Below are 25,623 nucleotides of genomic sequence, written 5' to 3'. Positions count from 1 at the left end.
ATTGGACCGTGTCCATCCTGGTTAGCTGAATTCACAGGCAACTTTAAGTTCCGTGTTGCTGATGAAAATTATTTAGTTGTGTGTAGGGTGACCCAGGTAGAGAAAGGTTAACTTCTGTTTCGCACATTGCCCAAATGTGCTCTTCCATGAGGGTGTAGTTTGATGAGTCAGACTTGAAGGTGCTCCTTCTGGCTTTTCATCATTTTATAATAGTATTTGTTAAGCGCTAACCATGTGCTAAAGCACTGTACTAACCACTGGGGTGAGATACGAGCGTGACGTAGTGGACAAAGCACAGGCCTCGGAGTCAGAAAGGTGGTCATGGGTTCTAATTTTGGCTCTGCCAATTGTCTGCTGTGTGACCTTGGGCAAATCACTTCGCTTCTCTGTGTCTCAATTACCTCACCTGCAAAATGGGGATGAGACCGTGAGTTCCATGCAGGAAAGGGACTGTGTCCAACCCAATTTGCTTGTATCCACCCCAGTGCTTAGTACAGTGCCTGGCACATAGTAAGTGCTTAACAAATACCATAATTATCCCTCTAGACTGTAAGCTTGTTGTAGGCAGGGAATGTCTGTTTATATCGTACTTTCCCAAGCACTTAGTACAGTGCTTCAAATCCCGGCTCCACCAATTGTCAGCTGTGTGAGTTTGGGCAAGTCACTTCACTTCTCTGGGCCTCAGTGACCTCACCTGTAAACTGGGGATTAAGACTGTGAGCCCCCCGTGGGACAACCTGATCACCTTGTAACCTCCCCAGCACTTAGAACAGTGCTTTACACATAGTAAGTGCTTAATAAATACCATTATTATTATTATTATTATTATTATTGTTACAGTGCTCTGCACACAGTAAGTGCTCAATAAATACTATTGAATGAATGAATGAATGAAGTTGGACACAGTCCATGTCCCACATGGAGCTCACAGTCTTAACCCCCATTATACACCGAGGCACAGAGAAGTGAAGTGACTTGCCTGAGGTCACACGGCAGACAAGTGGTGGAGCCTGGATTAGAACTCAAGTCCTTCTGCCTCCTGGGACTGTGCTCTATCCACCAGGCCACGCTCAATAAATACCACTGATTGAAGGACAGATATCTGGCTGACTGAAGGCTAGCGTTCCACGTGCTGGAAATCAGATGTCACTTTTCTAACGATCTGAAGTTTCGATCCGTTTCTTATTTTTGATCTGTTTCTTATTTACTTGGGATTATATTCCTCTGGGCAGCCAAATTATCTTCCACACGTTGACAACTCAGCTGCTTCCAACGGGCCATGTCCCTTCTCAATCTAAACAGAAGAGACAGGATTAAAAGGAGCCTTCGATTGACAACCAGCTTCCAAAATAATCTTGAAAAGCGTTCCGGTCGTCTCCCAACAGATGTTACAATATGATTAGAAGGATGCTTCACTGCTTAGATGAATGAAGTCTCAATATGAAAAGCAAGATTCTCCACATAACATACATGTTGGGATATTACACTGATCCATTTTTATGGGCTATGGTCCCAAAGTACAAAATTTTGGCTGGGATTCCCTCAGACCTGCCAGCTTGATAATTCGGTTACATTGTCTGTGCTACTGTGAAACTGCATTAAAATCGAAGTGGTTGAGCTCACTTGGCAATTAAAATTAATGATCCCTGGAATGATGTTTGAGAGGGGGGAAAAAAAGGATTACCCCCTTGTTCCTCTACTATTATGTTTTAGACTTAATGGCATTTTCCTGCCATTAAACGCACTCTTTTGTGTCCAATTGAATCTAAACTACTGCGGACAAGAACAGAATTTATTCCCCGGGCTCTAGTTAAGGCATTATGTGAAAACCTAAAACAAACGGAACCTAAGCCAGCATGTTGATACACCAAAGAGTCCTCGAGAACGTTTTGATGTTTGAGTGTTTTCTGCTTCCAAAAGTGACGGACGATCATACTTCACAGTTGATCGGTGGAGGGTCTGTCGTTTCTGCTCCCCAAACTTGGATGGGACAAAATGAAATAAGGCCAGATTTGAGGAGCAAACAACGGAGAGCTGATAAAATGATCTGAGACTCTGTCACCTGTACCCCTGACTGACTAGCAACTTGGACTCACCTATGAATTACTTTCTTTTCTGGAGCCTAATCCGAACACATAAGTGTTACTTTATGGGCATTTACTACCTTGCTATGCTTGAACTTCCAACAACCTTAGCAGTCACGTGCCTATTGTTTGGTTCCATGCATTTATTCCTTCTCGCTTACTGTGGTTTTTTATCAGTTGTCTGTTCCCAGGCATTTAGGACACAGTATTCACTTGTTCATTCATTTTTATTGAGCGCTTGTTGTGTGCACAGCACATACTAAGCACTTGGGAGAATACAATATAACAATAAACAGACACATTCCCTGCTCACCATGAGCTTGCAGTCTAGAAGGGGGGAGAAAGACATCGATACAAATAAATTACAGGTATGTACATAAATGCTATGGGGCTGGGATGGAGGAAGAACAAAGGGAGAAAGTCAGGTTGATGCAGAAGGGAGCAGGAGAAGAGGAAATGGGGGCTTAGTCTGGGCACTTACATTTATCCACTAACATGCTTTATCTTCTTCTACAAGAAATACTGCACTTTCCAATTCGTTCATGGTTTAGGGAAATCCCTGCAAGGACAGAATAAAAGAGCACCAAAATGCATTTATTAAAAGTGGCCCAATATACCACGCACTTTGTTGTCTGTCTCCCCCTCTAGACTGTAAGCTCGTTACGGGTAGGGAACGTATCTGCTAATTCTCTGGTATTGCACTCTCCCAAGAGCTTAGTCCGGGCAGTAAGCGCTCAATAAATACCACTGATTGTTTGAGGTTTCCCCAACTACAAAGCCCTGCTAAAATCACGTCTCCCCAAGGAATCTTTCCCTGATTAATCTCATCTCCTCACCAAACTGCCCCGTCTTTCTGGATCACCTAAGCATCTGGATCTGTACCATTGATAATTAGTTCTGTCTGAAGGGACAATTCAGCATCGAGAAGAATTCAGAAGCAGCATGGCCTAGTGGCTAGAGCCTGGGCGTGGGAGTCAGAAGGCCCTGGGTTCTAATCACAGTTCTACCACTTGTCTGCTGAGTGACCCTGGGCAAGTCCCATTTTTCTGTGCTTCAGTGACCTCATCTGTAAAATGGGGATCACGACTGTGAACCCCATGAGGGGACAGGGACTGTGTCCAACCTAATTAACTCGCATCTACCCCGGCGCTTAGAACAGTGCCTGGCACATAATCAGTGTTTAACAAACACCATCAACATAACAAATCAACACCAAGGATGCCAATACTCACCCAGGCCCGAAAGCAACCATGCCCACATCCTTACCTTCTGTCATTTTCCCAATCCGCACTAGATTCTAAGCTTCTCGGGGGAAGGGAGCATATCTACCGACTCTATTGCATTTTTCTCTCCCGAGCGTTTAGGACAGTACTCTGCACACAACATACACTCAATAAATACCACTGATGGGTAAAGATCAAGCTAAACAGACCAAGCCCCTGCCTACTAAGAGCTTGCCAAGTGACTCTGCCCTGTCTCTCGGACGTTCAGTTCTAGACTCAATCGATCGGTCGAGCAATGGTATTTCTTGAGGGCTTTGGCTATCTTGCACTAAGACAAATTGCTTGCTAAAAACCAAGCTCGGCAAATTTGTTGGCAACGAGTACAGAAGTTTTAAAATACACCTTCAATCTTGCACATTAAGAATCCTGCTTCATGTCCCTTGCATTTTCTATAATTTACCACTACCATCTGTAGCTGACAATCGTTGACAGTTTTTCTCTCCTGGGATCGATAATCAATAATAAAGGAGCTAGTAGTCAAGAAATATGCCGAAGATTAATGTTAGGAAGACTTGCTATGAAGAGCCTGGAAAAAGTCATGAAATGCGCTGATGTAACAATTGCCACAAAAATACAAACTGTCAATTTTATGATGCTTCCAATGACAATGTATGGATCTGAAAGCTGGACTGTGAAAAAGCAGGATAGATAGAGCATCAATGGTTTTGAAATGTGGTGCTGGAGAAGGCTTTTGAGAACACCATGGACTGCCCGAAAAACAAATAAACTGATTTGGGGGCAAATTAAGCCAACATGGTCTCTGGAAGGCCAAATGACTTGACTTAGATTAGCATATTTTGGACACAATCAGGAGGACTAATTCTCTGGAGAAGACATTGATGCTAGGAAAAGTTCAGGGAAAAGGCAGGCCAGCAGCTAGATGGAGAGAGACCATAACAACGATAAAGGAAAAACCGTTAGCAAGGTTACGGATTATGGCAGAAGCCAGGCCGTTCTGGAGAAAATATATCCATAGAGTCGCTATGAATCAAAAACGACCCGACGACACTTGATAATAATAATAAACCATCCGTAAGCCTCCTCAAATGTTCAGTTAATTCGGGAACATTCGGCCAAGGGACGAGGAAGGGGTGTGTTTGTGTCTGTCTGTCTGACTGTCTGCCTCCAGGAATTAGAAGGGATTGGGGGAGTCCTTAGTTCAGCTCATCCAAAATACAACAGGTGAGCCACAAAAGGGTCCCAAATTAAAAATTAAACCGACAGAAAGCACATCCACACTTCATTGCAATTGAATCCTTCATCCACAGAGCAGCAGGCCCCTGGAGAAGTAGCAGGAGGGAGCAAAGGCTTCAGCTTAAAATCATCTCAACTCTACTCGCTCCCCGGATGCTTTAAACAAAGAAACTGGCGCAGCTGTAGCCCAGCATGCCTGAGTAAAAGAACATCATTGGATCTTTCCCAGCAACAGGCAAAATTAGGGATGATTTGAAGTCTTTGCTTAGTTCACACTCTGCTTTTTAAGCAACATTAACAGGTAACCTGAACCTCGTCAACAAGCCGGAAAATCAAAGTGGGAGTTGTGAAAGAATGCTAGCGATGTTGAGAAGGTGCATGGAATGGGCTGGAGAAAGTCACCCCCAATTGACAATTTATAACATTCAGACATATTACAAAATTCCAAATTACACCGACAGAATACTAATATATCTTTGCCCTGTTCTCAAAAGCTGATCAGTTTGACTACAGTTCAGGTTCTCTGTTAGGTGTGAAAACTTCAAAGCTGAATTATTCCCCAAATCAGCAAAGCATGCGCTTCACACATCTTTCCTTTCTTAATTTTTAACTGTCCATTAATAAGTATGTCAATCAGTACATAATTAATTTTCCAACTGACTTGGCAAAAACCATAACATTCCTTACATAAATCATGCTAGTTATCTCGAAAGCTATTTACACTCCGATGAGCTCGCTCTGCCTATGAATACTTTGCAACGGAATATAAATCACAGTTATGGGTGGCTTCAAAGACTCCATATTTTACTCCCACTGTAAAGCAGAAATTGACCTGTTTCCTCAAATTTACATAGATTTGAAAAAATTGCAGTGGACAAATTAAGGCATTTTCTGGCTATAAATTTAGTCAGACTGTTTCCCCTATCTATAATTCATTTTAATGTCTGTCTCCCCCACAAGAATCTAAGCCCCTTAATATTGCAATTATTAACTCTAATGTAGGATGCTCTCCAAGTGCTTAGTGCATTAGATCTGCACACAGTAAGCTCGAAATAAATACCATTCACTGAATGACAGAATCTCTGACAAAACAGAATTCCTGACTCTTTCTTCGAACCTGAAAGTACTTCCGAATTGGTCACCTCTTGGTCTAGGGCAGAACACACAATCCCAGTTGCTAAGAATAATGACAATAATTGTGGTATTTGTTAAGTGCTTACTATGTGCCAAGCACTGTACTAAGTGCTGGGGTGGATACAAATCGGGTTGGACACAGTCCCTGCCCCGTGTGGGGCTCACAGACTCAATCCCCATTTTCCAGATGGGGTAACCGAGGTAACCCGGATCCATTCTCTATCTACTGTGCCGCGCTGCTTCTCTAAGAAACGATACCACAGTCCCTTCCCTGAGGACTAGCTAGTAGATTTAATAATTGACAACTTCGAAGGACCCTAAGCACAATAGTAAATAAAAGCAAAGCAGCATGATGTATTCCAATCCAAGATGAAATGTACTGCCTACAGGGCAATTGAAAACTTTTATTTCTGTGGACACCAAGGGAAGCCCTGAGTTGAGGTGGTGAGGAAGGGGCAGCTATTCAGACCGTTCTGCCTCACCGGCTCCAGCCCATCAAGTCTAGCAATGTATTTACTGAGAGCTTACTACATGTGAAGCGCTGTATTAAGTGCTTGGGAGATTATGATACAACAGAGTTGGTAACTGCATTCTCTGCCCACAAGGAGCTTGAAGTCTACAACGTAAGAACCGGTATGGCCTGATAGAGCATAAGCCTGGCAGTCAGAAGGACCTGGGTTCTAATTCCGCCTCTGCCACCTGTCAGTTGTGTGATCTTGGGCAAGTCACTTGAATTCTCTGTGCCACAGTTACTTCATCTGTAAAATGGAGGATGAGGCTGTGAGTTCTATGTGGGACAGGGACTGTATCCAACCTGATTAACTTATATCAACCTCAGTGCTTGGTACCGTGCCTGGCACATAGTAAGCGCTTAATAGATACCACAATTATTACTATTACAGGGGGACAGACATTGAAATAAATTACATGTATGTACGTAAGCTTGTGGGGGTGAATATCGAGTGCTTCAAGGGGCAAGTGCATAGGTGACACAGAAAGGGAAGGGAGCAGGGGGGAAACAGAGGCAAGAAGTGATCTAGAGACCAGCGCAGAGAGGCAGCTAATTCTATCGTCCGATCTGGTGGTTCTTCACCTTGGGAGAAACTGCCATTTCAATAAAACACTTGTCAGTTTCCCTGAATATCATATTCCCTCCGGGCTCAAAAATTAGCCACCTGCTTACCTTCTTCGCTGATTCAGTGTTGAACTGAATGAACTCGGGGGTCTTCACCTCAGCACAGCTTCTGACTGCATCAAGACCAACCCTCTTTGGGCCTTAGTATGGGCTCCTTTTTTCAACGTTTTCAATGAGGTCCTACCTCTCTTGGCGCTCCAAATTGCAACCCCACAGGGTAATTCAAGAAGGGTTGGTAAGGATTATGGTTCACTTGGCCCCCAAGATGGAGGCAAAGAATTAGAGAGAGAAAAAAGGTCGGCTGGCCAGGGAAAGTCAATATAGACCTATCAGAAAGCCTTCTGTTACAACCTCTTCTCAGTCTTTTTCCACCATCCAATTCTCTCTTGGATGATAAAGCCTCTCTTTATATAGCTACCTAAACATTTTCCCAAGAAAAGGGTGAGTTCAGGTCAACCTACTTGCAGGCAACAACTATCTACACCTGGGAAAGGTGGGGAAAAAAAAACATTCTCAAAGACCTCCATCAAAGGAGCCTGCTGACAAGCAAAACAATTGGTGTTTACATTTATGAGATTAGCTGTTTGTTTTTGGTTTTTCAGATGTTTCATCAACAGTCAGGAGAAAACCCAAAATAAAGTGTGGAACACAAACAAACATTGCTGGTGCTTGCATGAGACACTTCTTTTCACAAACAAAGGCCTTCAAAACAGAATCTCATCTTGCAGGACCACAAACCGGACTCTTCATATTGAATCCAGGTCAGATCTACTGCTGGTGAGGAAGGTCCATATGAAACCCTGCTGTCTAACTTTCGGCAGAAGGCATCCCGTGCGATTGAGACCCAACTTTTACCTTGTTCGACCACTTATACGCTTGGAGCAGTTGGCTGTAGAGAGGAGTTTTGTCCTGTACAGGATCCAGGCTTAACAATCCGCTGTTATGGAGCGGATGGTTCTCAGATGGTTTGCCTACCAAGTTACTGAGTCGCTCCAGCTCGCTGAAAAAGAATGAGAAAATCCATTTCAGGAAGAACACACTTCAGCATTGTAGTGAGCCTACCACGTGGTACAGAATGTCCACCTACTTTTCCAAGAGAAATAGTTTTCGAGCAATCAGAGTTAAAGATAAGATCGCTCAGAAGGGGGGAGACTGGTAAACTCCATGTGGGCAGGGAATGTGACTCTTTATTGTTGCACTGTACTTTCCCAAGCGCTTAGTACAGAGCTCTGCACACAGTAAGCACTCACTAAATATGACTGAATGACTGAATAATTGAAAAAGTGTGTGATTTCCAACTAAACTTCTTGACCTTGACTACTCTGCAGGAAGAAAATATTCAAGGAGAGTACCAGGATTAGTAATGACACCACAAAACCAAAAGACTTTCACAACGCAGGATCGGGAATTGAAATACTCATTAGGAAGAAAACTGGACCCTTTGTGGAGCTCTCAAATATGATGGAAGACTAATTTGTACTAATGGCTCAGAGACCCACTTGCAAATTACTACATTTGGCAGAAAAGCAAATACCTGAACAAATGATGATTACTTATCATTTATAAAGGGCCAGAAAAATACACTATGCTTCACAGATGGTAAAACTTAACAAAACAGACCAGAGAAAAATAAACAAATAGAAGAAAACACCACTAAAGAGCCTGCATCAAATAATGCACTTCCTCCAGCACCCACTACATGAAACTTACTCCCGCAGCAAGCATTTTAGTTGAATACGACAATGGTGACCTTGGGCAAGTCATTTCACTTCTCAGTGCCTCAGCTACTTCATCTGTAAAATGGGGATTATCATCAATCGTATTTATTGAGCGCTTACTGTGTGCAGAGCACTGTACTAAGCACTGCCTGTGAACCCTAAATGGGACACGGACTGGATCCAACCTGATTACTTTACACCTACCTCAGTGCTTGGTAGTCAGACGTTCATATTTATTGAGCACTTCCTGTGTGCGGAGTACTGTACTCAGCGCTTGGTAGAATACAGTCTAACGGACCCATTTCCCGCCCGCCACGAGCTTACAGTCTAGAGCAGGAGTCGGACATTAATATAAATAAATTAAATGACAGAAATGTACCTGAGTGCTGTGGGGCCAGACCTGGGCGGTCACAATGAAAGACATCAAATTTTACCCAGAAGTGCTGTGATATGCGTTACAAGCGGGAAAGGTGGTGGACCAGGGAGCGGAACTTAAGGTGCACAGGAGGGAGGCTAGAACAGTCCCCCGGGATGCTTTGTCTAGCCAGAGAAGGGGGCTTTTCTGAGTTTTGTGCTCAGCCTGGGCTGTGCTTTTGATAAGAATAATAATAATAATAATAATGGCATTTATTAAGCACTTACTATGTGCAAAGCACTGTTCTAAGCGCTGGGGAGGTTACAAGCTGATCAGGTTGTCCCACGGGGGGCTCACAGTCTTAATCCCCATTTTACAGATGAGGTAACTGAGGCACAGAGAAGTTAAGTGACTTGCCCAAAGTCACACAGCTGACATGTGGCACAGCCGGGATTTGAACCCATGACCTCTGACTCCAAAGCCCGGGCTCTTTTGATGAGGATAAAAGCACCACGTGAGCTCTGAGAGTAAACTCAGTGCTACAGGTGGGGGGGGTGAGAGAAAAGGGCCGATACCACCTGCGACTGTCACACGAAGATGATTTTTATTCATTTTAATGTGCATATAAGCAGAGTGGGGACAGAGTTTTAAAGTGGCGGGAATGCTTTAGACTAAGTGCAACTGGAATATTCTGCACTTTATTATCAAACTATCGCAATTACTGAGCGATTTCCACATGCAGAGCACTATACTAAGCCCTTGGGAGAGTACAACAGAATGAGCAGACACGTTCCCTGCCCACAAGGAACTTAGAGGCCTGAGGTGGAAACAGACATTACCATAAATAATTTATAATGTATAATTTAAGGAAATGCACAGAAGTGCTGTGGGGTTGGGGTGGGGCAACAATCAATTGTCCAAAAGTCACAGATCCAAGTGCAAAATCGACATGGACGGGAGAGCGAGCCGGGGAAAAGAGGGCTTAATTAGGGAGGGCCTCTTGGAGGAGATGTGACTTTAATAATGTTGAGGTGGAGAGAGTAGTCAATCAATCAATCAATCTTATTTATTGAGCGCTTACTGTGTGCAGAGCACTGTACTAAGCGCTTGGGAAGTACAAGTTGGCAACATACAGAGACAGTCCCTACCCTAGTCCTCTGTCGTACATGGAGCGGGAGGGCCAGACTAGGGAGAGGACATGAGGAAAAAGGTGAGGATTAGACAGATGAGCTTGGGGCAGAGTGAGTAAACTAAGCCCATCAATGGTATTTATTGAGAATTTACTATGAACTAGGAACCTGAGCGTCCAATACACTGAAACACACACCTTAGGGGAGAGTGGGCAAGAAAGAGAGAAAGGGCATTGAATTCTCTCACTGAGCGTACTGATAAATGTAATCCTAAAGAACAGTTTATGTGGGAGCTGAGAAGGGTTGGGGATTTCCCTGGCTTTTCCCCAAAAAATGACATGAGCCTCTTATGGAAATAATGATGCACCAATCATTTGGCTTTCTCCACCACTCTACCTACTTCCAACTGGTTGCTAGGCCAACGAAGTTGCCAAAAGCCAAGCAGCCATGAAACCGGAGGATGAGGAGGAGGAAAAGAAAGTACAACATGGCAATAAAGAGTGACAATCCCAGCCCACAAGGAGCTAAGTCTAGAGGGGGGCACATAGACAACCATACAAGTAAACAGACATCAAATAAATAAAATGAAAGACAGATACATGAGTGCCGTGGGGCTGGGAGGGTGGGAAGAGCAAAGGGAGCAAGTCAGGGCGACGCAGAAGGGAGTGGGAGATGAGGAAAAGTGGGGTTTAGTCTGGGATGTGCAACTGAATCGCCCTGGGAGAAGGGGATGGGTTGCCTCAGGCAACCAAGGTGATTTATTGGGTGCTTACTGGGTGCACAGCACTGTACTAAGCGCCTGGGAGAGTCCAACCGAGTTGGTAGACACGCTCCCTGCCTACAAGTCTAGACAGTCCCCTTCTAGACTCTGAGCTTGTTGCGGGTACGGACTGTGTCTGTTGTTGCATCCTTCATTCATTCAATCGGATTTATTGAGCGCTTACTGTATGCGGAGCACTGTACTAAGCGCTTGGGAAGTACAGGTCGGCAACGTATAGAGACGGTCTCTACCCGACAACGGGCTCACAGTCTAGAAGGGAGAGACAGACAACAAAACAAAACATGTGGACAGGTGTCAAGTCGTCAGAACACACATGCTCTCCCAAGTGCTTAGTCCAGTGCTCTACACGCACTAAGCACCCAATCATTATTATTCATCATATTTACCGAACGCTTACTGTGTGCCAAAGCACTGGATGGTAGAAGCAGCATGGCGAAGTGGATAGAGAATGGGCCTGGGCGTCAGAAGGACCTGGGTTCTAATCCCGACTCCTCCACTTGTCTACTGTGTGACCTTCGGCAAGTCACTTCACTTCTCTGGGCCTCAGTTCCCTCATCTGGAAAATGGGGATTGAGCCTGCGAGCCCCACGTGGGACAGAAACTGGGTCCAACCCGATTGGCTTGCATCCATCCCAGCGCTTAGTACAGTGCCAGGCACATAGTGGGCGCTTAATCAATCAATCATATTTATTGAGCGCTTACTGTGTGCAGAGCACTATACTAAGCACTTGGGAAGTACAAGTTGGCAACATATAGAGACAGTCCCTACCCAACAGTGGGCTCACAGTCTAAAAATAAAATACCCTCCTTATTATTACAAGGTAACAGTCTGCTGTGTGACCCTGAGCAAGTCACTTGACTTCTCTGAGTCTCAGTTACCTCATCTTTAAAATAGGGATTGAGACTGTAGCCCCACGTGGGACAGGGACTGTGTCCAACACAATTGGCTTGCATCCACCCCAGTGCTTAGCACAGTGCCTGGCACACAGTAAGTGCTTAACAAACACCACGTGGCTCAGTGGAAAGAGCATGGGCTTGGGAGTCAGAGGTCATGGGTTCAAATTCCGGCTCCACCACTTGTCAGCTGTGTGACTTTGGGCAAGTCACTTAACTTCTCTATGCCTCAGTTACCTCATCTGGAAAATGGGGATTAAGACTGTGAGCCCCACGGGGGACAAACAACCTGATCACCTTGTATCCTCCCCAGTGTTTAGAACAGTGCTTTGCAAATAATAAGTGCTTAACAAATGCCATCATTATTATTATTATTACAACATAACATCCAACAAAATACGATTGAATTAATGAATGCAGCGCTTGGCACCCAGTGAGCACTTCACAAATACGATCAAGCGGCATGGTTTAGAGGCGGCTTGGGAGTCTGAGGGTGTGGGTTCTAATCCCGGCACCGTTGCTCATCTGCTGCGTGACCTTGGGCAAACCACTTCACTTCTCTGGGCCTCAGTGACCTCATCTGTAAAATGGGGATGGAGACTATGAGCCCCACGTGGGCAACTGATCACCTTGTAACAGTGCTTGGCACATAGTAAGCACTTAACAAATCCCATTATTATTATTGAAATATAATGATGGCATTTGTTAAGTGCTTACTATGTGCCAAGCACTGTTCTAAGCGCTGGGGAAGATACAAAGTGATCAGGTTGTCCCACGTGGGGCTCACAGTCTTAATCCCCATTTTACAGATGAGGGAACTGAGGCTCAGAGAAGTTAAGTGACTTGCCCAAGGTCACACAGCAGACATGTGGTGGGGCCGGGATTAGAATCCACGACCTCTGGCTCCCAAGCCCGGGCTCTTTCCACTGAGCCACGTTGGATGGAGCCGCACGTGGTGCAACCTGATTACCTTCTCCCCCTTTCAGACTGTGAGCCCACTGTTGGGTAGGGACCGTCTCTATATGTTGCCAACTTGGACTTCCCAAGCGCTTAGTACAGTGCTCTGCACACAGTAAGCGCTCAATAAATACGATTGATTGATTGATTGGATCCCTTCAGCACCTAGAACAGTGCCTGGCACACAGTAAGCGCTGAACAACTCCCATTATTATTATGAAAATGTGGATGGAGACTGTGAGCCCCACGTGGGGCAACCTGAGTACCTTGTATCTCCCCCAGCGCTTAGAACAGTGCTTGGCACATAGTAAGCTCTTAACAAATCCCATTATTATTATTGAAAAGGGGATGGAGCCGCACGTGGTGCAACCTGATTACCTTGTAACCTCCCCAGCGCTTAGAATGGTGTTTTGCACATAGTAAGCGCTTAATAAATGCCATCATTATTATTATTATTATTATAGTAAGCACCCCATTATTCTGAAAATGGGGATGGAGACTGTAAGCCCCACGAGGGGCAACCCGATTACCTCGGATTCCCTCCAGCGCTTAGAACGGTGCTTGGCACATAGTAAGCGCTTAACAACTCCCATTATTATTATCATTATTATTATTATGAAAATGGGGATGGAGACTGTGAGCCCCACGTGGGGTGACCTGATTACCTTGTATCTACCCCAGCGCTTAGAACAGTGCTTGGCACATAGTAAACGCTTAACAAATACCATTATTATTATGAAAATGGGGGTGGAGACTGTGAGCCCCACGTGGGACAACCTGATCATCCTGTATCCCCCCCCCCCGCGCTTAGAACAGTGCTTTGCACATAGTAAGCGCTTAACAAAGCGCTTAGTCCAGTGCTCTGCACACAGTAAGTGCTCAATAAATACGACTGAATGAATGAATGAATGAACAAATCAGTGGGGAAGCAGCGTGGTTCAGTGGAAAAGAGCCCGGGCTTTGGAGTCAGAGGTCATGGGTTCGAATCGCGGCTCCGCCACATGTCTGCTGTGTGACCTTGGGCAAGTCACTTAACTTCTCGGAGCCTCAGTTACCTCATCTGTAAAATGGGGATTAAGACTGTGAGCCCCACGTGGGACAACCTGATCACCTTGTAACCTCCCCAGTGCTTAGAACAGTGCCCTGCACATAGTAAGCGCTTAACAAATACCATCATTATTATTATTATGAAAATCGGGATGGAGACTGTGAGCCCCACGTGGGACAACACAAGCGTGGCTCAGTGGAAAGAGCATGGGCTTTGGAGTCAGAGGTCATGGGTTCGAATCCTGACTCCACCATGTCTGCTGTGTGACTTGGGCAAGTCACTCACCTTCTCTGAGCCTCAGTGCTTCATCTGTCAAATGGGGATTAAGACTGTGAGCCCCACGTGGGACAACCTGATCACCTTGTATCTCCCCCACCCAGCGCTTAGAACGGTGCTTTGCACGTAGTAAGCACTTAACAAATGCCACCATTAGTAGTAGTAGTAGTAGTAAGCGCTTAACAGTCTTCTAGACTGTGTGCCCACTGTTGGGTAGGGGCCGTCTCTATATGTTGCCAACTTGTACTTCCCAAGCGCTTAGTCCAGTGCTCTGCACACAGTAAGTGCTCAATAAATACGATTGATTAACACAGCGCTTAGTCCAGTGATCTGTGCACAGTAAGCACTCAATACGATTGACTGATTAACAAAGTGCTTAGTCCAGTGCTCTGCACACCGTAAGCGCTCAATAAATACGATTGATTGATTGATGAACAAAGCGCTTAGTCCAGTGATCTGCACACAGTAAGCGCTCAATCAATCAATCAATCAATCGTATTTATTGAGCGCTTACAGTGTGGAGAGCACTGTACTAAGCGCTTGGGAAGTCCAAGTTGGCAAATTCTAGAGACGGTCCCTACCCAACAGTGGGCTCACGGTCTAAAAGAAATAAATACGATTGATTGATTGATTGATGAACAAAGCGCTTAGTCCAGTGCTCTGCACACAGTAAGCACTCAATCAATCAATCAATCCTATTTATTGAGCGCTTACTGTGTGCAGAACACTGTACTAATTGCTTGGGAAGTCCAAGTTGGCAACATATAGAGACGGTCCCTACCCAACCAACAGTGGGCTCACAGTCTAAAAGAAATAAATACGATTGACTGATGAACAAAGCGCTTAGTCCAGTGATCTGCACACAGTAAGCACATTGATTGATTAACAAAGCGCTTAGTACAGTGCTCTGCACACAATTAGCGCTCAATAAATACGATTGATTGACTGATGAACAAAGCGCTTAGTCCAGTGATCTGCACACAGTAAGCGCTCAATCAATCAATCAATCAATTGTATTTACTGAGTGCTTACGGTGTGCAGAGCACTGTACTAAGCGCTTGGGAAGTCCAAGTTGGCAACATATAGAGCCAGTCCCTACCCAACAGTGGGCTCACAGTGTAAAAGAAATAAATTCGATTGATTGATTGATGAATAAAGCGCTTAGTCCAGTGCTCCACACACAGTAAGCGCTCAATAAATATGACTGATTAACAAAGCGCTTAGTCCAGTGCTCTGCACACAGTAAGCTCTCAATAAATACAATCGATTGATTGATTGATGAAGAAAGCACTTAGTCCAGTGCTCTGCACACAGTAAGCTCTCAGTAAATACGACTGTTTGATTGATGAACAAAGCGCTTAGTCCAGTGCTCTGCACACAGTAAGCGCTCAATAAATACGATTCACTGATGAACCAAGCGCTGAGTCCAGTGCTCTGCACAATCAATCAATCGTATTTATTGAGCGCTTACTGTGTGCAGAGCACTGTACTAAGCGCTTGGGAAGTCCAAGTTGGCAACATATAGAGACAGTCCCTACCCAACAGTGGGCTCCCGGTCTAAAAGGGGGAGACAGAGAACAAAACCAAACATACTAACAAAATAAAATAAATAGAATAGATATGTACAAGTAAAATAGAGTAATAAATATGTACAAACATATATACATATGTACAGGTGCTGTGGGGAAGGGAAGGAGGTAAGGCGGGGGAGAGGAAGGAAGGGGCTCAGTCTGGGAAGGCCTCCATAAAGGCCTCAATAAATACGATTGATCGATTGATTGATAAAACAAAGCGCTTAGTCCAGTGCTCTACACACGGTAAGCGCTCACTAAATACGATTGATTGATTGATTAACAAAGCGCTTAGTCCAGTGCTCTGCACACAGTAAGTGCTCAAGCAATCAATCAATCGTGTGTAGAGCACTGGACTAAGCGCTTTGTTTATCAATCAATCAATCAATCGTATTTATTGAGGCCTTTATGGAGGCCTTCCCAGACTGAGCCCCTTCCTTCCTCTCCCCCTCATCCCCCTCTCCATCCCCCCATCTTACCTCCTTCCCTTCCCCACAGCACCTGTATATATGTATATATGTTTGTACATATTTGTTACTCTATTTATTTATTTATTTTACTTGTACATATCTATTCTATTTATTTTATTTTGTTAGTATGTTTGGTTTTGTTCTCTGTCTCCCCCTTTTAGACCGTAAGCCCCACTGTTGGGTTGGGACTGTCTCTATATGTTGCCAACTTGGACTTCCCAAGCGCTTAGTACAGTGCTCTGCACACAGTAAGCGCTCAATAAATACGACTGATTGATTGAGCGCTTTGTTCATCAATCAATCGTATTTATTGAGCGCTTACTGTGTGCAGAGCACTGGACTAAGCGCTTTGTTCATGAATCAATCGTACTTATTTCTTTTAGACTGTGAGCCCACTGTTGGGTAGGGACCGTCTCCATATGTTGCCAACTTGGACTTCCCAAGTACTCAATAAATACGATTAATTGATTGATTGATGAACCAAGAACTGAGTCCAGTGCTCTGCACACAGTAAGCGCTCAATAAATACGACTGATTGATGAACAAAGCGCTTAGTCCAGTGCTCTGCACACAGTAAGCGCTCAATAAATACGACTGATTGATGAACCAAGCGCTGAGTCCAATGCAATGCACACAGTAAGCGCTCAATAAATACGACTGATTGATTGATGAACAAAGCGCTTAGTCCAGTGCTCTGCACACAGTAAGCACTCAATAAATACGATTGATTGATGAACAACAAAGTGCTTAGTCCAGTGCTCTGCACACAGTAAGCGCTCAATAAATACGATTGATTGATTGATTGATTGATTCTGTGCTGTATGAAAGGAGAGAAGGTTAGCACTCCCCTTCAGAAGGATGGAAGAGGTCCTAGTGGTCTATACACCTCCCCCTTCTAGACTGTGAGCCCACTGTTGGGTAGGGACCGTCTCTATATGTTGCCAACTTGGACTTCCCAAGTGCTTAGTCCAGTGCTCTGCACACAGTAAGCGCTCACTAAATACGATTGATGATGATGATGATGATGATTGATTGATTAACAAAGCGCTTAGTCCAGTTTTCTGCACACAGTAAGCGCTCAATAAACACGATTGATAGAATGACTGAATGAATAAATCCCCCCATCACCATAGTCCAGTGCTCTACACACGGTAAGCGCTCACTAAATCATCATCATCATCAATCGTATTTATTGAGCGTTTACTATGTGCAGAGCACTGTACTAAGCGCTTGGGAAGTACAAATTGGCAACATATAGAGACAGTCCCTACCCAACAGTGGGCTCACAGTCTAAAAGGGGGAGACAGAGAACAGAACCAAACATACTAACAAAATAAAATAAATAGGATAGATATGTACAAGTAAAATAAATAGAGTAACAAATAAGTACAAACATATATACATATATACAGGTGCTGTGGGGAAGGGAAGGAGGTAAGATGGGGGGGGATGGAGAGGGGGACGAGGGGGAGAGGAAGGAAGGGGCTCAGTCTCGGAAGGCCTCAATAAATACGATTGATTGATTGATCGATAAACAAAGCGCTTAGTCCAGTGCTCTACACACGGTAAGCGCTCACTAAATTCTCCCCCTTCTAAAATGTGAGCCCAATGTTGGGTAGGGACTGTCTCTCTATGTTGCCACCTTGTACTTCCCGAGCGCTTAGTACAGTGCTCTGCACACAGTAAGCGCTCACTAAATACGATTGATGATGATGATGATTGACTGACTGACTAACAAAGCGCTTAGTCCAGTTTTCTGCACACAGTAAGCGCTCAATAAACACGACTGAATGAATAAATCCCCTCATCACCACAGTCCAGTGCTCTACACACGGTAAGCGCTCACTAAATCATCATCATCATCAATCGTATTTATTGAGCGCTTACTATGTGCAGAGCACTGTACTAAGCTCTTGGGAAGTACAAACTGGCAACATATAGGGACAGTCCCTACCCAACAGTGGGGCTCACGGTCTAAAAGGGGGAGACAGAGAACAGAACCAAACATACTAACAAAATAAAATAAACAGGATAGATATGTACAAGTAAAATAAATAGAGTAACAAATATGTACAAACATATATACAGATGCGGTGGGGAAGGGAAGGAGGTAAGATGGGGGGGATGGAGAGGGGGACGAGGGGGAGAGGAAGGAGGGGGCTCAGTCTGGGAAGGCCTCCTGGAGGAGGTGAGCTCTCAGCAGGGCCAATACGACTGATTGATTGATTGACTGATTAACAAAGCGCTTAGTCCAGTTTTCTGCACACAGTGAGCGCTCAATAAACACGACTGAATGAATGACTGAATAAATCCCCTCATCACCATAGTCCAGTGCTCTACACACGGTAAGCGCTCACTAAATACGATTGACTGATTAACAAAGCGCTTAGTCCAGTTTCCTGCACACAGTGAGCGCTCAATAAACACGATTGAATGAATGACTGAATGAATAAATCCCCTCATCACCCTAGTCCAGAGCTCTACACACGGTAAGCGCTCACTAAATACGATTGATTGATGAACAAAGCGCTCAGTCCAGTTTTCTGCACACAGTAAGTACTCAATAAACACGACTGATTGAATGAATTAATGAATGAATGAATAAATCCCCTCATCACCATCATTATTATTAATGATGGTTCCGGCCCACCTACTTCAGATCCCTGTTGACGGAGTGCAGGTGGTCCTGGAAGTGGGCGATGAAGGCCTTCTCCCGGCCCTCCAGGGTCTCCTTATTCCGCATGCCGTCCTTCAGGCAGTCGAACACGCGGCTGACGCTGGAGCGGAGCGCCTGGATGGCCCCGATGGCCTGGCCGAAGGCCTCCAGGTTCACGCCGACGCTCAGCACATCCGCCATGACGGTGGCGGCGACGACAACCCCTCTTCCTCCTTCTCCTCGTCGTCGTCGTCGTCCTCCTCACCCCGCCCGCCGCGCGCGCGCTCTGATGACGTCACGCCCCGGGGGCCTCTGGGAGGTGTAGTTCGGCCCCCGTTCAGTCCCCCATTCAGTCCCACACGCCCGCGCCGCGCGCCCCGATGACGTCACGCCCCCCCGAGCCCGGGGACCTCTGGGAAACGTAGTTCGCCCGCTGTCATTCGTTAGATCGCCTATTCATTCATTCAATCAATCAATCAATCAATCGTATTTATTGAGCGCTTACTGTGCATTCATTCAATCAATCATCATCATCATCAATCGTATTTATTGAGCGCTTACTATGCGCAGAGCACTGGACTAAGCGCTTGGGAAGTACAAATTGGCAACATATAGAGACGGTCCCTACCCAACAGTGGGCTAGCAGTCTAGAAGGGGGAGACAGAGAACAAAACCATACTAACAAAATAAAATAGACTAGATATGCACAAATCATCATCATCATCAATCGTATTTATTGAGCGCTTACTATGTGCAGAGCACTGGACTAAGCGCTTGGGAAGTACAAATTGGCAACATAGAGAGACGGTCCCTACCCAACAGTGGGCTCACAGTCTAAAAGGGGGAGACGGAGAACAAAACCAAACATACTAACAAAATAAAATAAATAGGATAGATATCATCATCAATCGTATTTATTGAGCGCTTACTATGTGCAGAGCACTGTACTAAGCGCTTGGGAAGTACAAATTGGCAACATATAGAGACGGTCCCTACCCAGCAGTGGGCTCACAGTCTAGAAGGGGGAGACAGAGAACAAAACCAAACATACTAAGAAAATAAAATAAATAGGATAGATATGTACAAGTAAAATAAATAAATAAATAAATAAATAGAGTAATCAATATGTACAAACATATATACATATATACAGGTGCTGTGGGGAAGGGAAGGAGGTAAGATGGGGGGATGGAGAGGGGGACGAGGGGGAGAGGAAGGAAGGGGCTCAGTCTGGGAAGGCTTCCTGGAGGAGGTGAGCTCTCAGCAGAGCTCAATCAATCAATCAATCGTATTTATCGAGCGCTTACTGTGCGCAGAGCACTGGACTAAGCGCTTGGGAAGTCCAAGTTGGCAACATAGAGAGACGGTCCTTACCCAACAGCGGGCTCACAGTCTAGGAGGGGGAGACAGACAACAAAACCAAACGTACTAACAAAATACAATAAATGGAATAGATATGCACAAATCATCATCATCATCAATCGTATTTATCGAGCGCTTACTGTGCGCAGAGCACTGGACTAAGCGCTTGGGAAGTCCAAGTTGGCAACATAGAGGGACAGTCCCTACCCAACAGCGGGCTCACAGTCTAGGAGGGGGAGACAGAGAACAAAACCAAACATACTAACAAAATAAAATAGAATAGAATAGATATGCACAAATCATCATCATCATCAATCGTATTTATTGAGCGCTTACTGTGCGCAGAGCACTGGACTAAGCGCTTGGGAAGTACAAGTTGGCAACATAGAGAGACAGTCCCTACCCAACAGTGGGCTCTCAGTCTAAAAGGGGGAGACAGAGAACAAAACCAAACATACGAACAAAATAAAATAAATAGAATAGATATGCACAAATAAAATAAATAAATAAATAAATAGAGTAATAAATACGTACAAACATATATACATATATACAGGTGCTGTGGGGAAGGGAAGGAGGTAAGATGGGGGGGATGGAGAGGGGGACGAGGAGGAGAGGAAGGAAGGGGCTCAGTCTGGGAAGGCCTCCGACCGTGAGCGCTTCTAGGCTGTGAGCCCGCTGTTGGGTAGGGACCGTCTCTCTATGTTGCCGACTTGGACTCCCCAAGCGCTTAGTACAGTGCTGAGCACATAGTTGGCTATTATTTATTTATTTTATTTGTACATATTTATTCTGCTTATTTTATTTTGTTAATATGTTTAGTTTTGTTGTCTGTCTCCCCCTTCTAGACTGTGAGCCCACTGTTGGGCAGGGCCCGTCTCTCTATGTTGCCGACTTGTACTTCCCAAGCGCTTAGTACAGTGCTGAGCACACAGTTAGCGCTTATTTATTTATTTTATTTGTACATATTTATTCTACTTATTTTATTTGGTTAATATGTTTTGTTTTGTTGTCTGTCTCCCCCTTCTAGACTGTGAGCCCGCTTTTGGGTAGGGACCGTCTCTCTATGTTGCCGACTTGGACTTCCCAAGCGCTTAGTACAGTGCTAAGCACACAGTTAGCGCTTATTTATTTAATTGTGTATTTATTTATTTTATTTGTACATATTTATTCTTCTTATTTTATTTTGTTAACACGTTTCGTTTTGTTGTCTGTCTCCCCCTTCTAGACTGTGAGTCCGCTGTTGGGTAGGGACCGTCTCCATATGTTGCCGACTTGGACTTCCCAAGCGCTTAGTACAGTGCTGAGCACACAGTTAGCGCTTATTTATGTAATTATGTATTTATTTTATTTGTGCATATTTGTTCTACTTATTTTATTTTGTTAATATGTTTTGTCTTGTACTCTGTCTCCCCCTCCTAGACTGTGAGCCCACTGTTGGGTAGGGACCGTCTCTCTATGTTGCCGACTTGGACTTCCCAAGCGCTTAGTACGGTGCTCTAAACACAGTAAGCGCTTATTTATGTATTTATTTATTTTATTTGTACATATTTATTCTACTTATTTTATTTTGTTAATATGTTTTGTTTTGTTGTCTGTCTCCCCCTTCTAGACTGTGAGCCCGCTGCTGGGTAGGGACCGTCTCTCTATGTTGCTGACTTGGACTTCCCAAGCGCTTAGTACAGTGCTGAGCACACACTTAGCGCTTATTTATTTAATTGTGTATTTATTTATTTTATTTGTACATATTTATTCTTCTTATTTTATTTTGTTAATATGTTTTGTTTTGTTGTCTGTCTCCCCCTTCTAGACTGTGAGCCCACTGTTGGGTAGGGACCAGACGTCTCTATATGTTGCCGACTTGGACTTCCCAAGCGCTTAGTACGGTGCTCTAAACACAGTAAGCGCTTATTTATGTATTTATTTATTTTATTTGTACATATTTATTCTATTTATTTTATTTTGTTAATATGTTTTGTTTTGTTCTCTGTCTCCCCCTTCTAGACTGTGAGCCCGCTGTTGGGTAGGGACCGTCTCTAGATGTTGCCCACTTGTACTTCCCAAGCGCTTAGTACGGTGCTCTGCACACAGTAAGCGCTTATGTATTTATTTATCTATTTATTTATCTATTTATTTATTTAATTTGTACATAGTTATTCTATTCATTTTATTTTGTTAATATGTTTTGTTTTGTTGTCTGTCTCCCCCTTCTAGACTGTGAGCCCGCTGTTGGGTAGGGACCATCTCTATATGTTGACGACTTGTACTTCCCAAGCGCTTAGTACGGTGCTCTGCACACAGTAAGCGCTTATTTATTTATTTATTTATTTATTTATTCATGTATTTATTTATTTTATTATTTATTTATTTGTACATATTTATTCTATTTATTTTATTTTGTTAATATGTTTTGTTTTGTTCTGTCTCCCCCTTCTAGACTGTGAGCCCGCTGTTGGGTAGGGACCGTCTCTCGATGTTGCTGACTTGTACTTCCCAGCACTGAGTACAGTGCTCTGCACACAGTAAGCACTCAATAAATACGATTGAGTGAATGAATCTAGCTTTACTTCTATTTATTCTGATGACTTGACACCTGTCCACATGTTTTTCGTCGTCTGTCTCCCCCCTTCTAGACTGTGAGCCCGCTGTTGGGTAGGGACCATCTCTATATGTTGCCTACTTGGACTTCCCAAGCGCTTAGTCCCGTGTTCTGCACACAGTAAGCGCTCAATAAATACGATTGAATGAATGAATCTAGCTTTACTTCTATTTATTCTGATGACTTGACACCTGAGCCATATCATCCCTTTCGCCAACTCTAGCACTTACAAATAGAACTTACTGATACCCTCCTAAGCAATGAGTGTATGTCTGTTTGCCATATTTATTTATTTTTTACCTCTCTCGTAAATATTTTCATGTTTGTCTCCTCCATTAGAATGTAAGCTCCTTGTGGAAGGGAAATGTTTGATTTTGTTACCCTGTACTTCCCAAGTCCTGCATATGGTTACAGCACCAAATGGGAGTTCATTCATTCATTCATTCATTCAATTGTATTTATTGAGCACTTACTGTGTGCAGAGCACCATACTAAGCACTTGGGAAGTACAGGTCAGCAACATATAGAGGCGGTCCCTACCCAACAGCGGGCTCACAGTCTAGAAGGGGGAGACTGACAACAAAACAAAACATGTGGACAAGTGTCAAAATTGTCAAAATAAATAGAATTTTAGCTATATGCACATCATTAACAAAATAAATAGAATACCATCATGGTGGGATCCGTTAAGCGCTCACTAGGTGCCAAGCATTCATTCATTCATTCAGTCAGTCGTATTTATGGAGAGCTTACTGTGCGAAGAGCACTGGACTAAGCACTTGGAAAGTCTAATTCAGCGCTTAGAACTATGCGCTATGCTTGGCACATAGTAAGCACTTAACAAAAGCCATCATTATTATAGTATGCGCTTAACAAATACCATCATCATTAATATAATCATTAATATAATAATAACATATAATGATCATATATAATTACTATAATAATCTAATGTAATAATAATGGCTTACTATGTGCCAAGCACTGTTCTAAGCGCTGGGGAGGGATACAAGGTAATCAGGTTGTCCCACATGGGGCTCACAGTCTCAATCCCCATTTTACAGATGAGGGAACAGAGGCACAGAGAAGTTAAGTGACTTGCCCAAAGTCACACAGCTGGCAACTGGTGGAGCAGGGATTAGAATCCATGACCCATGACCTCTGACTCCCAAGCCCGTGTTCTTTCCACTGAGCCATGCTGCTTGTCTGAATTGCTTCATTACAATTCAGCAACAGATAGAGACGGTCCCAACCCAACAACGGGCTCACAGTCTAGGAGGAAGAGACAGACAACAAAACAAAACAAGTAGACAGGCATCAATACCATCAAAATAGATAAATAGAATTATAGATCTATACACATCATTAATAAAATAGAGTAAGGACTATGTACAAATATACACAAATGCTGTGGGGAGGGGAAGGGGGTAGAGCAGAGGGAGGGAGTAGCAGCGATGGGGAGGTGAGGAGGAGCAGAGGAAAAGGGGGACTCAGTCTGGGAAGGCCTCATTCGTTCATTCATTCAATCGTATTTATTGAACGCTACTGTATGCATAGCACTGTACTAAGCACTTGGGAAGTACAGGTTGGCAACATATAGAGATGGTCCCTACCCAACAGCGGGCTCACAGTCTAGAATGGGGAGACAGACAACAAAACATATTAACAAAATAAAATAAATAGAATAGTAAATATGTACAAGTGAAATAGAGTAATAAATCTGTACAAACATAGATACTGGTGCTGTGGGGAAGGGAAGGAGGTAGGGTGGGGGGATAGGGAGGGGGAGAGGAAGGAGGGCGTTCAGTCTGGGAAGGCCTCCTGGAGGAGGTGAGCTCTCAGTAGGGCTTTGAAGGGAGGAAGAGAGCTAGCTTGGCGGATGTGGGGAGGGAGGGCTTCCTGGAGGAGGGGAGCTCTCAGTATGGCTGTGAAGATGGAAAGAGAGCTAGTTTGGCGGATGTGAGGAGGGAGGGCTTTCCAGGCCAGAGGTAGGATGGTAGGTAGAGGTAGCACTGTTCTAAGCACTGGGGGAGATAAAAGGTTATCAGGTTGTCCCACATGGGGCTCACAGTCTTTATCCCCATTTTACAGATGAGGTCATTGAGGCACAGAGAAGTTAAGTGACTTGCCCAAAGTCACCCAGCTGATAAGTGCCCAAGCCAGAATTAGAACCCATGACCTCTGACTCCCAAGCCTGTGCTCTTTCCCCTAAGCCATGCTGCTTCTCTATTACTAAGAGTAATAATAATGATGGCACTCATTAAGCACTTACTATGTACCAAGCACTGTTCTAAACACAGGGGTAGATACCAGCTAATCGGGTCCCTGCCCCATGTGAGGCTCACACTCCTAACCCTTATTTTGCAGATGAGGTAACTGAGGCCCAGAGAAGTGAAGTGACTTGCCTAAGGTCACACAGCAGACATTCATTCATTCAATTGTATTTATTGAGCGCTTACTGTGTGCAAAGCACTGTACTAAGCACTTGGGAAGTACAAGTTGGTAACATATAGAGACGGTCCCTACCCAACAGTGGGCTCGCAGTCGAGAAGGGGGAGACAGACAACAAAACAAAACGTATTAACAAAATAAAATAAATAGAATAGTAAATATGTACAAGTAAAATAGAGTAATAAATCTGTACAAACATATATACAGGTGCTGTGGGGAGGAGAAGGAGGTAGGGTGGGGGGGATGGGGAAGGGTAGAGGAAGGAGGGGGCTCAGTGTGGGAAGGCCTCCTGGAGGAGGTGAGCTCTCAGTAGGGCTTTGAAGGGAGGAAGAGAGCTAGCTTGGCGGATTAAGCGACCTTCCTTCTAGTGCCCCCCAACCCCCTTTCCCGGTCCGGTCCTGACTGACTCCCCCCACCCCGGGAAAAAGGCCCTTGTTATCACCAAGTTACATTAACGACAACCTCATTCGCACCTACTCAGCCTTCCTGTCCCGCCATCCATCGACCCCCGGCCCACGTCCTCCC

The 25,623-nt window shown here is 44.4% G+C and overlaps 1 protein-coding gene and 1 non-coding gene across 2 annotated transcripts in view; one reads left to right on the top strand and one right to left on the bottom strand.

Moving 5' to 3' along the window:
* The window catches only part of MED27 (mediator complex subunit 27), a 215,217-nt gene extending 196,319 nt beyond the window's left edge, over positions 1-18,898 (bottom strand). Inside the window, exons 1-2 of the mRNA XM_038745615.1 lie at positions 18,685-18,898; positions 7,686-7,830 (exon numbers count right to left, since the gene is read on the bottom strand). Of these exons, the coding sequence (XP_038601543.1) occupies positions 7,686-7,830; positions 18,685-18,887 (348 nt within the window). The 5' untranslated portion in view covers positions 18,888-18,898. The remainder of the gene's footprint in view (positions 1-7,685; positions 7,831-18,684) is intronic.
* LOC119927589 lies at positions 16,845-16,971 on the top strand. The gene has a single exon (XR_005450577.1). It is a non-coding gene; the product is annotated as a U6atac minor spliceosomal RNA (small nuclear RNA).
* Positions 18,899-25,623: the final 6,725 nt, after the last annotated feature.

Source organism: Tachyglossus aculeatus, chromosome 4, assembly GCF_015852505.1.
Source record: "Tachyglossus aculeatus isolate mTacAcu1 chromosome 4, mTacAcu1.pri, whole genome shotgun sequence".
In the NCBI taxonomy this organism is placed as follows: Eukaryota; Metazoa; Chordata; class Mammalia; order Monotremata; family Tachyglossidae; genus Tachyglossus; species Tachyglossus aculeatus.
This window is presented reverse-complemented; position numbering and strand designations above follow the sequence as displayed.